General features: G+C 38.1%; 1 protein-coding gene across 1 annotated transcript in view; it reads right to left on the bottom strand.

Moving 5' to 3' along the window:
* LOC109989515 (cilia- and flagella-associated protein 46) overlaps window positions 1-13,645 on the bottom strand; it is a 72,145-nt gene that overhangs the window by 45,076 nt on the left and 13,424 nt on the right. Inside the window, exons 14-20 of the mRNA XM_065959773.1 lie at window positions 10,981-11,110; window positions 10,292-10,446; window positions 9,921-10,039; window positions 7,361-7,473; window positions 5,024-5,236; window positions 3,805-4,009; window positions 589-738 (exon numbers count right to left, since the gene is read on the bottom strand). Coding sequence (XP_065815845.1) covers window positions 589-738; window positions 3,805-4,009; window positions 5,024-5,236; window positions 7,361-7,473; window positions 9,921-10,039; window positions 10,292-10,446; window positions 10,981-11,110 — 1,085 coding nt within the window. The remainder of the gene's footprint in view (window positions 1-588; window positions 739-3,804; window positions 4,010-5,023; window positions 5,237-7,360; window positions 7,474-9,920; window positions 10,040-10,291; window positions 10,447-10,980; window positions 11,111-13,645) is intronic.

The following is a 13,645-nucleotide window of genomic DNA, read 5'->3' as shown; positions in this document are numbered from 1 at the left end:
TGATTTTAAGTATGGACTTCTCAATTCACATACTGTAGCTGCCATCAAGCATCCTATGCGCATGTTGGGAAAGCTAGCCAGACATGTTTGCATGTTTTGAGAAAGTGGTCTTAAAGTGTATTAATCTCTACATCTGTATCTATTTTAATTTGTGAAAGACTGGTTTGTTTATCTTGCAGTGAGATGAAAACAGAATCTTCAGAGGCATTCATCTCTCTCTGTCTCCTCATTCCAGTATCTCCCTCTATCCCACTTTCCAAGCCCACCAGACATCCTTTCAGAAAAACTCGCAACGATAAAAAAGTGTCTAGAAACAAGCTGGGCTTATTACATCAGCAGCTCGGCTTGTATCCTCTCTTGACAACCTTTTTTATTCAGGTCTTTTAAGACTTTTAATGATTTTAAGTAAAAAATGTTTTTATAATGTTTTGAGGCATTAAACAGCTATTTTTAATTATTATATGGCAAAAAACCCTGAAATGTCTCAATACAGGAAACATCGCTATAATTATATTTTTCATCCTGCCAGGAACAAATTTATTAGGCCCTTAAACCTTCAAATGAAGCAAAATAGAAAGGGAATATCACCTCATCCATGGTGTCAATATTTGAGCTTATCTGCTGCTGCAGGAGCCTCTTGATCTGCACCCATGTGGACACCACCTGTTTCCTCACCGCGATGGGAACACTCTCCTCTGGATTGTTACAGTTGCATAAATTCATGGCAAAGTCGGACAGCTAGGAGGAAGTTTAGAAAACACATTTCATCAGCTGTAAGTACATGGTACAGTATGGTTAATAATTATCCTAAATTATATTTTAATGTTAGTGTTTATGACATTCAATACAAAAATTGAAATTGTGATTTGTTTTTGTTAGACTGTGCATACGCTGGACTTCCTCTAGTCTAATGCCTTCTACTCACATGTGAGCCACAGACAAATTAACTGAGACTTTCCTGAAGTCAGACACTGAATCTGACCCGGCTGCACCATAGACTATTTATAAAAAATGTATCAGAGAGGATCTTTTTTGTAATCTTTCCTTTAAAAAGGGAAACAGACCAGATGAATGTAGTTAATAATTGACAGATAAAGAGCCTTTCATCTGGAGATAAGAAAGATATCCGAGGCGGATCCTTTGAATAGAGAGAGGAAACAGTGCTTTTAATTGGCAACTGCAGAACAGAGAACACAGCAATCAGACATCCAGGCTCAAAGACAGACCGTCATAAGAGCTACATGTGAGCGTGTTTGAGTGTGTTTGCATCATGCATGACTACAGGACAGGATAACAAAATGTGTCCTGAAGGAGCCTCAACTGTTCACTTGTGGTGCTGTCATGATATCATATCTAGGGGGAATCATTGTTTGTTTGCATGCAACAACTACAATGGATGTGTCTATTAATGCTAGCTCTAAAAAGACATACCAATGTGCCTTATTATGAGCTTGTATGAATGAATGAAACCTTTATTGCCCCTAGGGGAATTTGCCTTGCACAGAGAGCTAAAAAACACAATACATACAAAAATTTACAGGACAGCACATAAGAACACATAAAAACACACTAAAGCATCACATGATTCAATGAGGGATTTCAGCAAGTTAAATAAAGTGCAGAGTGTCGAGTTCGTCCTGTATAATCAGAGCTTATTAAGCAGCTGAATACTGCGCAGTACAAAGGATGTAATGTCTCTTTTAGTCCTCATCCTGGGCATTCTGTACCTGCGCCCTGAATTCAAGAGTTCATACTCTGACCAAAGGGGGTGCAGAGGGTCAGCTGTGATCACATGTGTCTGTGCTGCTTCTCCTTACCTTATTTCTCCAGCTTTATTGTTGTGTTTATTTCTGTGTCGTTTAGAAATGCTAAATGCACTGCACTATAATTGGCAAATGGTAAATGGTCTTGAGCTTGTACAACGCTTTTCTAGTCTTCCGACTACTCAAAGAGCTTTTACACCGCAGGTCACAACTACACATTCACACACTGATGGTAGAGTTTGCTATGTAAAGTGCCCATCAGAAGTAACTAATCACATTCATACACATTCATAAGCGCCAACGAAGCAATTCGGGGTTAAGTATCTTGCCTAAGGCCACACTGGACATGTTGCTGCAGGAGCTGGGAATCAAACCCCTACCCTTCTGGTTAGGAGACAACAGACTCTACAAACTGGGCCCTACACTAAAGTGTTTTTATCTTGGGCCCGACCAGTTCTGATCCCATTCATTATACACATTCACACATTGAGAACAATAATAAATATATTATGAGTTTGTTGAAACTTTGACAAAAAAAATGTGTCTATGATTTTGATTATTGTCATAACACGAAAACACAATCACCTTTTAGACTCATTCTAATTTTAATATAACTATAAAACTTCTCAGGATATTGGTGTTTTTCATACGAGCCGTGTAATTTAAATATATTGCTCCAGAATCATAAAATAATAATACACTGCAGATATAAAAAACAATTAAAAACACACACCCACACATACTAATACACATAGTCCATCCATACTCAGTAAATGTAAATACAATAAGTTACTACTTCTACTCAGTAAAGCTCTTAGTTCTGGCTTGTTCTTGTTGTGAAATATTTTAAATCTGGTATTTCAGTTTTTGGCCAGAAAGTGAGAGAGCTGACTGTCAAGATGATGATCTCTGATAAGCCTGCAACTGTCCTGTCTTTCCAAATATCTGTGAAGAAGAAGCTCGGATCATTTAAAAAAAAACTTGTTTGAGCAAAAAAAGATCTTGAAGCTAAGAGGATTATTTTCTTTTGAAAATGTGACAGTAATGCCACAGGACAGGCTTTTCCTCGATTGTTTTAGTGCCTGAGTGTACGAGGATGAAAGGTTTCTGATGCTTGAGTCCAAACGATCACACCGTATGAATATTGAGAGAAATTCATAGAGGGCATAAATAACTGGGCTGTGGGAGTTGGTTTTAGTACCTCATCAAATTGCTTGTTGACTTAGCTGGTGCATAGAGAGGACAGAAGAAGCTTACTTGCAATCATGTTATATCAAGGCTGAAAAAAAGTTGGTCAAAACTAAAATAGCTTCCCATTTATTGATTCCGACAGAATCGGTATGGTTTCATCATTTATACAATGAAGAGAATATTTGCAGAGCTCACTAAAATCTTTGAGAGCAGTTGATCATTGGGAAACCGCTTCTTACATAGGACAGAGAGTGTAACATCTGAACAGAAGATTGGAAACCTGTGGCTGCAAATTCCACTTAGAGATTATACTCTCATACACACACACACACACTCTCACACACACTTCTATCTGTTGTTAAGCATTGCATGCTGCAATTCAGACATTGTTTTTCGCAGTAGAAGGATAAGGAACTGAAAATGAAGCAGCTGAAAACAACTTAATCTTTCAGAAAATGATTTGACCGGGAGTGTCATTAATGTTTTCTTCAGCAGAACACAAACAATCATCTGATTCGCCACAGCTGTAAACATGTGATTTACTGTTAATGGACATTTGGGTACCAGAAAATCAGGTTTCTAGGATTTTAATTACAGAGGCATTTGTGTGTATTTCATGCATATTTGTTATGGCACTGGAATTGAGTAAATGTGTCAGGAGAATTTAATGTAAAAACAGTATGGTGGTTTAATAATGTTTTATGGACATTTCGGTGGATATAAACATGTGTAGTGGGTAATGTTTCAACACAGTCAGCCAGTTTGTTTGAACACTGAAACTAATACTTAAAATAAGTAAATAAATTTAGCCATGCTACTGCCCATTTCATTCCTCCATACATTTACATACCTCCGCCGCCTTATGGACGTCCTGCAGGGCAGTAGGGTCTAAGTAAACGCCTTGGGCACTAGAAGCCTTCTCCGTCCCCTTCTCGGCTCTGGTTTTGCTTTTTTTTTCTGCTGGCGGGGCTGGCTCCACACTGCCTGGTCCACGCAGCGGCTGGATCAGACCTCGGGCCACGGCATCACACAGCAGCACAAACAGAGAACGACTCCTGAGAGTAACAACATAAAAGGAGCTGACATCATCGGGAAGAACATGAGTGGACACATGAGCTTGAAGGCAAAAAATCCTTATACTATATTTAAGTTCTTTCAGACAGTAAAAAAAGTATTTTGGCAAATTTTTCAAAATGGAAATATTTACTTCAACTTATCAAGACACACAAATGTCACTGAATATAAACATTCACATTAAATTGCTGTGCCAGAGAGCTTTTTGGTCTATTCTACAAACATTCACTGCTTCTTTAGGAAGAAAAGAGCTTGTTTCAGAGAGCTGAAGGACGATAGAAACAATATTTACAAACATCCTTAAAAAACTGAACTGTGATGATAAGGATTTCATGGGGACCGGTTTATGTATTGCTATTTTAACTCAAGCTGAGTAGATTATTAATTAATTATTTTTGATTTAAAATAAATCAACATAAACATAATTAAAAACAAGACCTCTGAATAAAATTGTGCACCTTAAAAGCATTATAAAATGAGCATGCCTTACATTGAATCTTAGGTACTCTTTAAGGAGCAATCTGTAAGATATCTACCGAATGAAATGATAAAGGTACCTTACTATATCATCAGACATTAAGGAAACATGCTATGTTGAAGTTCTGGCTTCTCTGACAACAATGCAGCAGCCAGTATGTCCTCCTTCTAACTTTAGATTCTGGTCCTGAATGCTCTGGATTTGTTTGGACCAGAGAAGGTAGGCGCTTTTAAGGCACCCCACACGGCCGTTTTGGACGCCCCTCACTTTGCCAGATATGAGAGCAGTTATCAGGTCAAACCAACAGGTGTTGCAGTGATGGAAGCGGGCAAGAGAACTGGTTCAGATAGAAGTGATTGTACCCGACCTAAAAAGCCTCTAGTGTAACAAACTAATACTGAAAATGTTTTTGTCCTAACAAGCTGTGGAATAACTTTGCAAATTCTTCAGGCCAAACACCCAAAACTTTGTCTAACAATAATTCATGTTGTAATCAAACTGGTTCTGCCCAACCTACCCTGTGTACTCCGTCTCTCGGAGCATCTGCACCAGACTCTGGAAGGTGGGGAGCAGGCGCTGGTACTCTCCTGCTGCCAACAGGTGGCTGCTATAGTTCCAAAGGTAAACGGCTGCATTTGTTATCAACCACGGCTCATTGATCTCTGCTCCCAGCTCCGCTGCCCGCAAGAAGCTGGAGGTGGCGTAGGTAGACAGAGTCTGGATCCAGTCTCTGAGAGACAGAGGAAGAGTAAAGAGAAGGAGCTGTGTTTGAGGATCATGTGTAGATAATATCGGCCGATATTAGCAAATCCAGTGACTATCAGTATTGGCTAATTTTATCGCAGACATGTGCCGATATACTACATTTATTCACCAGTCAAATAGCCTTTCATTTTAGTAGCAGTTTTTTTCTTTCTGGTTGTCATCAGCAGATGGCGCTATATGGATTACATCAAGCATTATCACTCTCCAGAGCGATAATGTACATGAAGCGGCAATGTACGTACATGGGAAGTTACTTTTTAGTTGATCATCATGTGTTTTCGTGCATTTTAGGGATCAGCGCAATACATGTGTATATCTATTTCTACAGATTGAACATAGATCTTAGAAAGATATCGTCTGATATGTCAGTATCAGATATTTTTCTCTCACCAATATTGGCATGGGTATTGGCCCCAAAAATTCCATATCTGTCCGGCCCTAATCATGTGTACCAGGTAATTGTCCCAAGTAAATCATTTAACAAAAAGGGACAGAGTCAGGGGAAGTGTAAAATTATACAACAATTGTTTAACAAATAGGTGAAATGGCTGATAAAAAACTAACAGAATTTTCTGCATTATGAACACGGAGGAGTTGAACCTTATCTAAACTGGGTCAAACCTCATGAGTCATTCAGAGGCCTCATGCAAGTGATGATGGTGAAAGGAGAATTATAAAAAAAAAATCTATTATAAAGCTTGTAAAGCAATGTGTAGTGTTTTTTTTTAATGAAAATATTCTACTGGTTCCAGGATTATAGTTTAATATTTCAATTATAAAAATGAGATTCTAATGCATTGTTAATGCTAATCTACCTGACAATAGATTGGGATTGAACATCTCTGATCATCACTTTTGTTATCTTTTGGAAGTAATCTAACAAAGGAAACCTCTTCCTCTTTAAAGACACATGAGGAAGACACATGCAGTCCTTCTTTTCCTGCTCTATCTGTGATTTCTTTGTTTCAGCCTCCACAGTGACAGTTCTTAGTATTGATATAGCTGCTGAACGGTGTCTCTTTCTTTGTTGACAGTGTTCTGGGTCAGCATCAGTCCAGTGGTAAATCAATTACTGTCTTCATTAACCCTGGTATATATCATAATACATTTTAAGACTAAGTAAGCAGTATCCAGGGGTGACTTGAACCCGGCGCTAAACATAATCCCATTGATGTTCAGCGTCTTCTTCTCAACACATCATTTGTGCAGGAATGTTTTCAGACTTGTTGTTGAGTAGTTTTGGCATTCTCCTCCTTAACAACCAGTGCAAATAAGTCTCAGAGCTCCTCAAAACATGTCTGTGAAGTGTCTTGTTCTATAGCCACTCTGATCCTGTATTTGATCATGCCTTTAAACCCCTCTATTTTAGCCCTGCTCAGAACAGGCTGTTTCTGTGTCTGTAGCTTTAAATGCAAATGAGCTGTGTCTGACCACGCTCCATGTCCTATTATTTACGTTGAGAAGGCAGACTCAGAGGGCAGAACAAACACCGACCTGGGGGAGGGGTTATTGTTGTTCCAATATATTAAAAGGCATTCAACCAACAACGCAAGCATCAGTTTTAAACCTTTTATTGTTTTTGGGTACTTTACAAAGTATATTTTTGGATTTTGAGAAATGATTTGAACCGAACGAAATACATAACAACTTCATAAAATGTATCTGTTATCGAAACACAACATTTGGGAGAAGTGGAGGGAAACAAAAATTGCAAAAATTTAGAAAAAATGTGATCATTGAAAGTTGTATGGAGGTAATATAGTTATGATTACAAAAGAGTTAACCAAACATTGAAACAAAAATTGTTTAATATGGCTTTGTACAATTCAAAAGCATTTTAATGTAGGGCTTAAAACTAATTAAAAAGGCATTTGACTTCAGATATGCACACCATAAAAAAAAAAAATTCAGGGCAGTTAAAAAGTAAATAATATAACGCTGATATTATTTTGGTCCTTATTCAAAACTGCTAATGAGAATGAAGCTTTTTAATTAAAATTAAAAAAACAAAGGATGCATCAAACAGAGAGAATATTAAAGTTTTAAGGCTCAGGTTTATGAGTGTGTGGTGTGTATGTTGTATTTTCACCTGTAAACAACCCAGTGTGGATCCTCTTCAGACAGACACACGTCTCCATCCACCGCAGGGACAGCAGGACTGTTCAGCTGCACCCCCTCCGTCAGCAGCTTATGAACGGTGGCCTTTAGAAAGAAAGGTCACAGCTATATTAGATTTGACTTCCTGTTTGGAGAACTTCATAATAAAAAAAGAAGAGAAGACCTCCCGCTATGGGGAAGACAGCGTCTCCAGAGCCGTCAAATCTCCGCTGTAGCAGATCAAAGAAGAAGAAATGACTGCTCAGTGTTTCCAGCAGGAGATGACTCAGGTGAGACAAGAACAACCCGTCTTCATCTGCAGACTAAGACGTCATTAATCTTTTAGATTGATGAATTATAATTAGTTCCTGGAAAAAAATATAACTATGTGTCATGGAACAAAGAGAGAGCCATGAGAGGAGCAAGCTGTGAGGCTACAGTGTGAATCAGATTTGGAAAGGTCATGTGACTGCGGTAGATAGTTGTCTCCATTTTCTTCAAACAGCTGTCAAGAGAACATCTCTATGGACCTAATAAAGACCTGGAGCTGCAGCTTTGATGGGAAGTGGGATTACACGACTGGACATGCTCTTAGGACAAACATTACTGTCTGTGACTTCAACCAATCAACATCTACCTCATGGGCTATTTTAGTGTCACATAACGCGCGTCTGCTACTGTGAGCAGTCTTTGTTCCTGATCGAGACCTCCGACTGCATAAACAAACGTTATTTAATGAATTTAGAGAAAAAAGCTTGAATAAAAAGGAAACAGTGAATGTTGTCTCATGACTGTTCTTGGTACATCTTTTATGTTTGTATAAATTATTTCCATAATAGTTTCCATCAAGCTAGTTTGAGTGGTTCAACTTTTTGTTCTCGTTCTTTTTATGTTGGAACTGATATGATAATATGTTGGAAGAAAATTTACATAAGATGAAACAAACTTTCCAAATATCAAGTCTTAAGAGTATTCGGGCTGTGCCAGACATCTTTTAATACCACACAGATTGGACTTTGCTGGAGGGAAAAATGATTGCCAAACTTAACAAAAAAAGTTTTGGTGGCTTTTCTGTGGCTTTTCATCCGAATGCTCTGGCAGAATTTGATAATCTAATTATCAATTTAATTTCCTGGGTTACTAAATATGTCCAAAATATAAAAGGCCTGAGATCACAGGAACCTCACTTATCCTAGCCCTCTGCCATTATTCTTTATGTCAGCAGGGGACAAACCATTAGTCAATGCCAGGCAGCAGAGTTCTTACATTAAGTGTGAAATTAAATAAAAGATGGTAAAATATTGTAACATAATAATCTAAAGGAGAGGTGTTACATCAATGATCTTCCTTCATCCCTGAAAAACATGAGAAACTTAATTAAATATAAGATGCATAAAAGAGTGAGAATGAAGACTGATCATTTATGAGATCTTGTTCCTCGGAAAGGATTGTTTTTTTAAATTGATAGATTTGTTTGACTCTCAGTACTTCGGAGTGACTCAGCTACATCACTATGAAGAGAGAACGACATAAGGGACCCTCTTAAACTGATCATTTAGAAAACTTAGTGTAAAAACTAGGGCTGGGCGATATGACCTCAAATCAATATCACAATTAATTGAACATTTTACCTTGATTATGATGAATGAAGGATTATTTTGTTTTTGTTTTTTTGTCCTCATAGTTGTCCCGACTGTAAATAGGCTCAACTATTGAAGCTGGGATATTTTTTCTAATGACAGAGTTCATATATGATTAACTATTTTGTGGTTATTTATTGAATATTTCGAACCGAAATCAAAGCATCACTTGAAATGAAAAGGACACATTTTAGTTTTAAAGCAGAAAAATGTACTTCTCTAAGAAATGGAAAATAAATAACTTATTTTTCATGCAAACAGTTTTTCCACAGTGTTTACATTTGACTTATTTTTGTTAGGTGTTCCATGTCGCGGATTGGACGTGATGTCAACTGACTCTGCCCTGAAATTAATTTTCAACTAATTGCCCAGTCCTATTAAAAACTATGCTTTTCTGAACAATTATCCCAATAAACTTTGTCAGAGTTATAAATCAGACAAGGGGTGGTAATTATCCACTTGCGGTCTATCCTTTCAGTAAAGGTGATCTGTCAACCATGAAGGGACTCCAAACCTCAATCTTCTGGATTGAGAGTCATTTCAAGTTTACAAATAATTCCTGTCTTGATTTCTGGACAGGCAGCAGTGATGTTTATCTGTCAGTCATTGTCCAATATGGGGACTGAACCAATGACCTTGGCATTATTAGCACCATGCTTAAACAATCTGAGCTAACCATCCTGACCTATTGGCCAGAGGGTAAAATTCTCAGCTAATCCTGTGCTTAATCTTGATTAATTATTCATACATTTTTGCAATTTCTTTTCTGTACAGTGGAAGTTATTTTTAGGAGTGTGAATCCGCCTTTTCAATACTGCATTGGAAATAATGCATGCATGTTATCAAGCATCTGTAATAATTCCAAATTAACTCATGAATGTGTTGAGAGTGATGTGAGGAGTTTGTAAATACCTCTGCACTGATGAGGTGGATTTCAGCTAAAAGGTGAAGCAAGTCTTTCACAGTGGCCTGGCTCTCAGTACAGCTTTGTAGACGATCTGCACAGCTTTCTTCTTCTGAGGATTCACATTCTGGATTAAAGACACAACGATGTTATGGAAATACTCCAAATAACAGAAGTAATCTATTTTTTTTTTGCTCTGTCAAAACTACTAATACTGTTCCTTCTTCCTACCCAGTCTTCTTAGTACTTTCTCCAAATAATTAATGTTGATCAGTGTTATTATTTTAGAAAGAACAATGAGCCAAGAGATGTCACAGTTACATATATAGCATTCCAATCCCCAAAAGTTTTAGGAATAAGTCTTTAAGCATCATTTCACCATCAGTCTGAGGATCTTTCATCATCTTAGTGTCAATCTTGGAAATCTTCCATTGGCTGTCATCATAGAGCAAGCAGAATCGACAAGCTGCTCGGCAAACATCCCAAACTTCCTGTTTCCTGGCCGTCTTCACCAGAGTCACCCACAACCTCACCCTGTTAATGCCAAGAAATCAAGAAAACGTAAACATATTTCCCTCTTATAGACGGAGGTCAGGGCAGGGGCACAGAAGCACTCTCTTCATGATCAGAGGTTGTTTGTTTGCAGAGCCGTGAATAATTTCCTTTGAGGTATCGTGTGGTTGTGATGGCTCTGCGCTCTCCTGACCATTAAGTCTTTCCATCTCTGTTGTGAAATCTTTTTACTGGACTGGTAACAGTAGACGAGGGAATCTCAGCTAGGAGCTATGATGAAGGAGACGTAATTGAAGGGTGCAGACTGCAACAGTCACAAAACAACTTTGATTGCAAAGGGGAACAATGCATCAGACTTTCATTAGTTTCTAATGTTCAATAACAGCAAGGAGTCATACATCCAACAAGGCATACATGGCTGATTATAGAGGTAATTTTCTAACTGTGTTTCTGGGAAGCAAGGCAGCTGAGAACAATTACGAAGAAAACTTTAGAAAGGCAAGAAGACTAGTAGTCATGTATATACACAAGTATGATCACAATTGATGTACACACCTCTCTGTGTTGTCTGTGTTGTTTCCCTGTGTGGCCAGGTGTCCTTCCGCCTTCTGTACACATGAAGAGTGATGCTGAGCCTTAGCAGAGAGCTGAGAAGCTGGTCCAGATCCAGGACTGCCTACAGGAACTAGACAATTGTTGGAGAAGTGAATACAAACTTTATTAATGTTGTTGGAAAAGCTTCTGCGTTTTTCACTAAATAATAAATCAATACAATTTTCCTGCTAGCTTCCATAACAAAGCGTCTCAGCACCCTCCGGCACACCTCCCAAGGCCTGAATTATATGTGTATAATTCAAAGAACATTGAAATAAATGTGCACTCATATGCAAAGTGAGATTGTTACATAATGATTCCTTTTACAGTATGCCATCACCATACAAGCAAGGGAATTGCAACTAAGGGACTACAGGAGTAAAAGGCCTATTTCTAACCATGCCAACTCTTTTAAAACCAGGATGTTACTGAATTCCCTCTAATCTGATTAGACACGGACGACTAAAAACAAAAACAAACTGGAATTACCACCTCGCAGTCGTATGCCTCCACCAATCACTGAAGTAGTAGTTTACATCCAACAGAGTGGCAGTGTCATAGTATTTTGGGATAATTGAAATTTTTTTTGGGATAATTGAAAAAAATTAGCTGTGTCTGACCAATTGAACATTTGAAAAAAAATGTGTACCCTAAAAACAAAACAACAGAATGTTACTGTAAGATGTGTATTAAATGGAAAAGCCTACCTTTATGCATTTACAGGAGCCACACAATAATACCAGAGAACACTCTCTCTCTGTTGCTCTGCAGAGCATGTGTTTGTCAGTAGCACTATAGCAAACAGAACATGTACTGTATGTTTGAGTTAGAGGGAGTGGAAACTTGTAGATTCCAAGTACATTTCTCATTAACAAGGGTTAACAAGGGTTAACAAGAATAGGAAGAATATTAAGAAACAGTACCTTTGACTAAATCTTCATTATTGAGTCAAGGTGAAACACTAAAGAATAGGACGACAGCCTGAAAACCCAAAAGCATAATGCCTCCGGCCATGGCTGACACCGGCACAGAGACATTACAAGAAAAGAAAAACAAAAAAAGAGAAACAAAGAGAAAAGAGAAATAAATTGCATGTATTTATTCAGGAATAGGGCTATTCAAGCACCTATATTTTGACTTAATGTTACTTTGATACTTAATGTGCTAGCTTTGAAGCTCTGCACACAGAGATTAAGTGACATCCTCTGGGGGATGCTTGAGGTTTATAGACCAAAACAAGAGGAGCCTCTAGAGACCAAAGCTTTGACCTGTTCCTGCAGAGGGAGCCATGGACTTGCTTTCAAGGTGAGTTTTTTTGCTGCTTCATTAAGATGGTTGAATGTTCATTTGATGCTTTGGAATAAGAAGACTGGAATGAGCCTCAGATCAAAGGGACTCCCTGAGCTCAGGCTCTATTGCTCCATGATCCAGTGCACCCAGTCGATGAGGTTTCTACTGTGGGCTACATGCTGATTCTCAGAGAAATCGCACACCACTTAGGAACAACTTTTAAAATTGGCATGAAAACACCCTCTTTCCAGAGGTGGAGACCAAGGGACGGATTAAAATACAAACAGGGAGCGTCATTTTCCTCTGTGACATTCATTCGGTCTGCGAGTAATCAGTGCCTGCTTTACTGAGACAGCAGCTCATTACACAGTCAGCACAGAGGAACGCCTTAAAGGTGAATCTGCTAGCAATGGAAAGCTCATATCAGTGGGATTTGTCTTTGACCACAAAGCTCTAAACCAAAATTATACAAGAGTAATCTCATTATTACAATCAAAAGGTACCAAAATATTTACATGGCATTCAAAACCTCAGGTAAGTTCTTATTTTTCTTTGAGAATTTTTAATGACTTCTGTTCTGTGGGCCCACTTTTATTATTTATGCATCTTGACTCATATGATTAACTTCAAAGCAAATGAAGAAAGAGTCACAAACATACAGTGTTTCAAATCCACCACAGTGAGATCAGAGAGAGAGAGAGAGAGAGAGAGACGCAGGGTGGGACGAGCAGCAGGTTCAGCAGAAGCTCAGAAAAGAAAAAATAAGCTGCAAATGTCTTATCAAAACAATAACATCAGAATTCTGTCATTCTGTTGAATATCAGTCAACTGAATATAGTGTTCATCTATAATGCACTCCAAACCCCCAGTCTCTGCTGACGCATTGATTGATCCTTATATTTTCCACATTCCTCCCTAAATACAGATGAATAAAGGAAAAAAGTGCACTTCACTGCCTGCAGAATAAACCCCCTGATACGAGGTATTAAGGGTAAATCATCCCATGCTGGTGAACTTTTACAAAGTTTTAATGTGCGATTTCCCATCAAGAACAATATGGATGTGTGTTTCAAACTATACCTTTTTATAAAACAGGGTTAGGGTAAGAAAATATAATTTTGTGTAGCATAAACACAAGTATGTGATGTGTATTCAAATAGTAACCATGTTTTAGAAACAGAAACATTCTCTACACAGAAACCTGGAAACAGTTACATTTCTACTCTTGATCCAGGCTCTTGATCACTTGTCTTGTTATTTTGCCTCAATGCTTTTTATTTTAGTATGATATTGTTCTTTATTGCAGGGGCTGAGATGGTGAGGAATATGAAGCAAC

This window comes from Labrus bergylta, chromosome 10 (assembly GCF_963930695.1).
Source record: "Labrus bergylta chromosome 10, fLabBer1.1, whole genome shotgun sequence".
NCBI classification, from domain to species: domain Eukaryota; kingdom Metazoa; phylum Chordata; class Actinopteri; order Labriformes; family Labridae; genus Labrus; species Labrus bergylta.
This window is presented reverse-complemented; position numbering and strand designations above follow the sequence as displayed.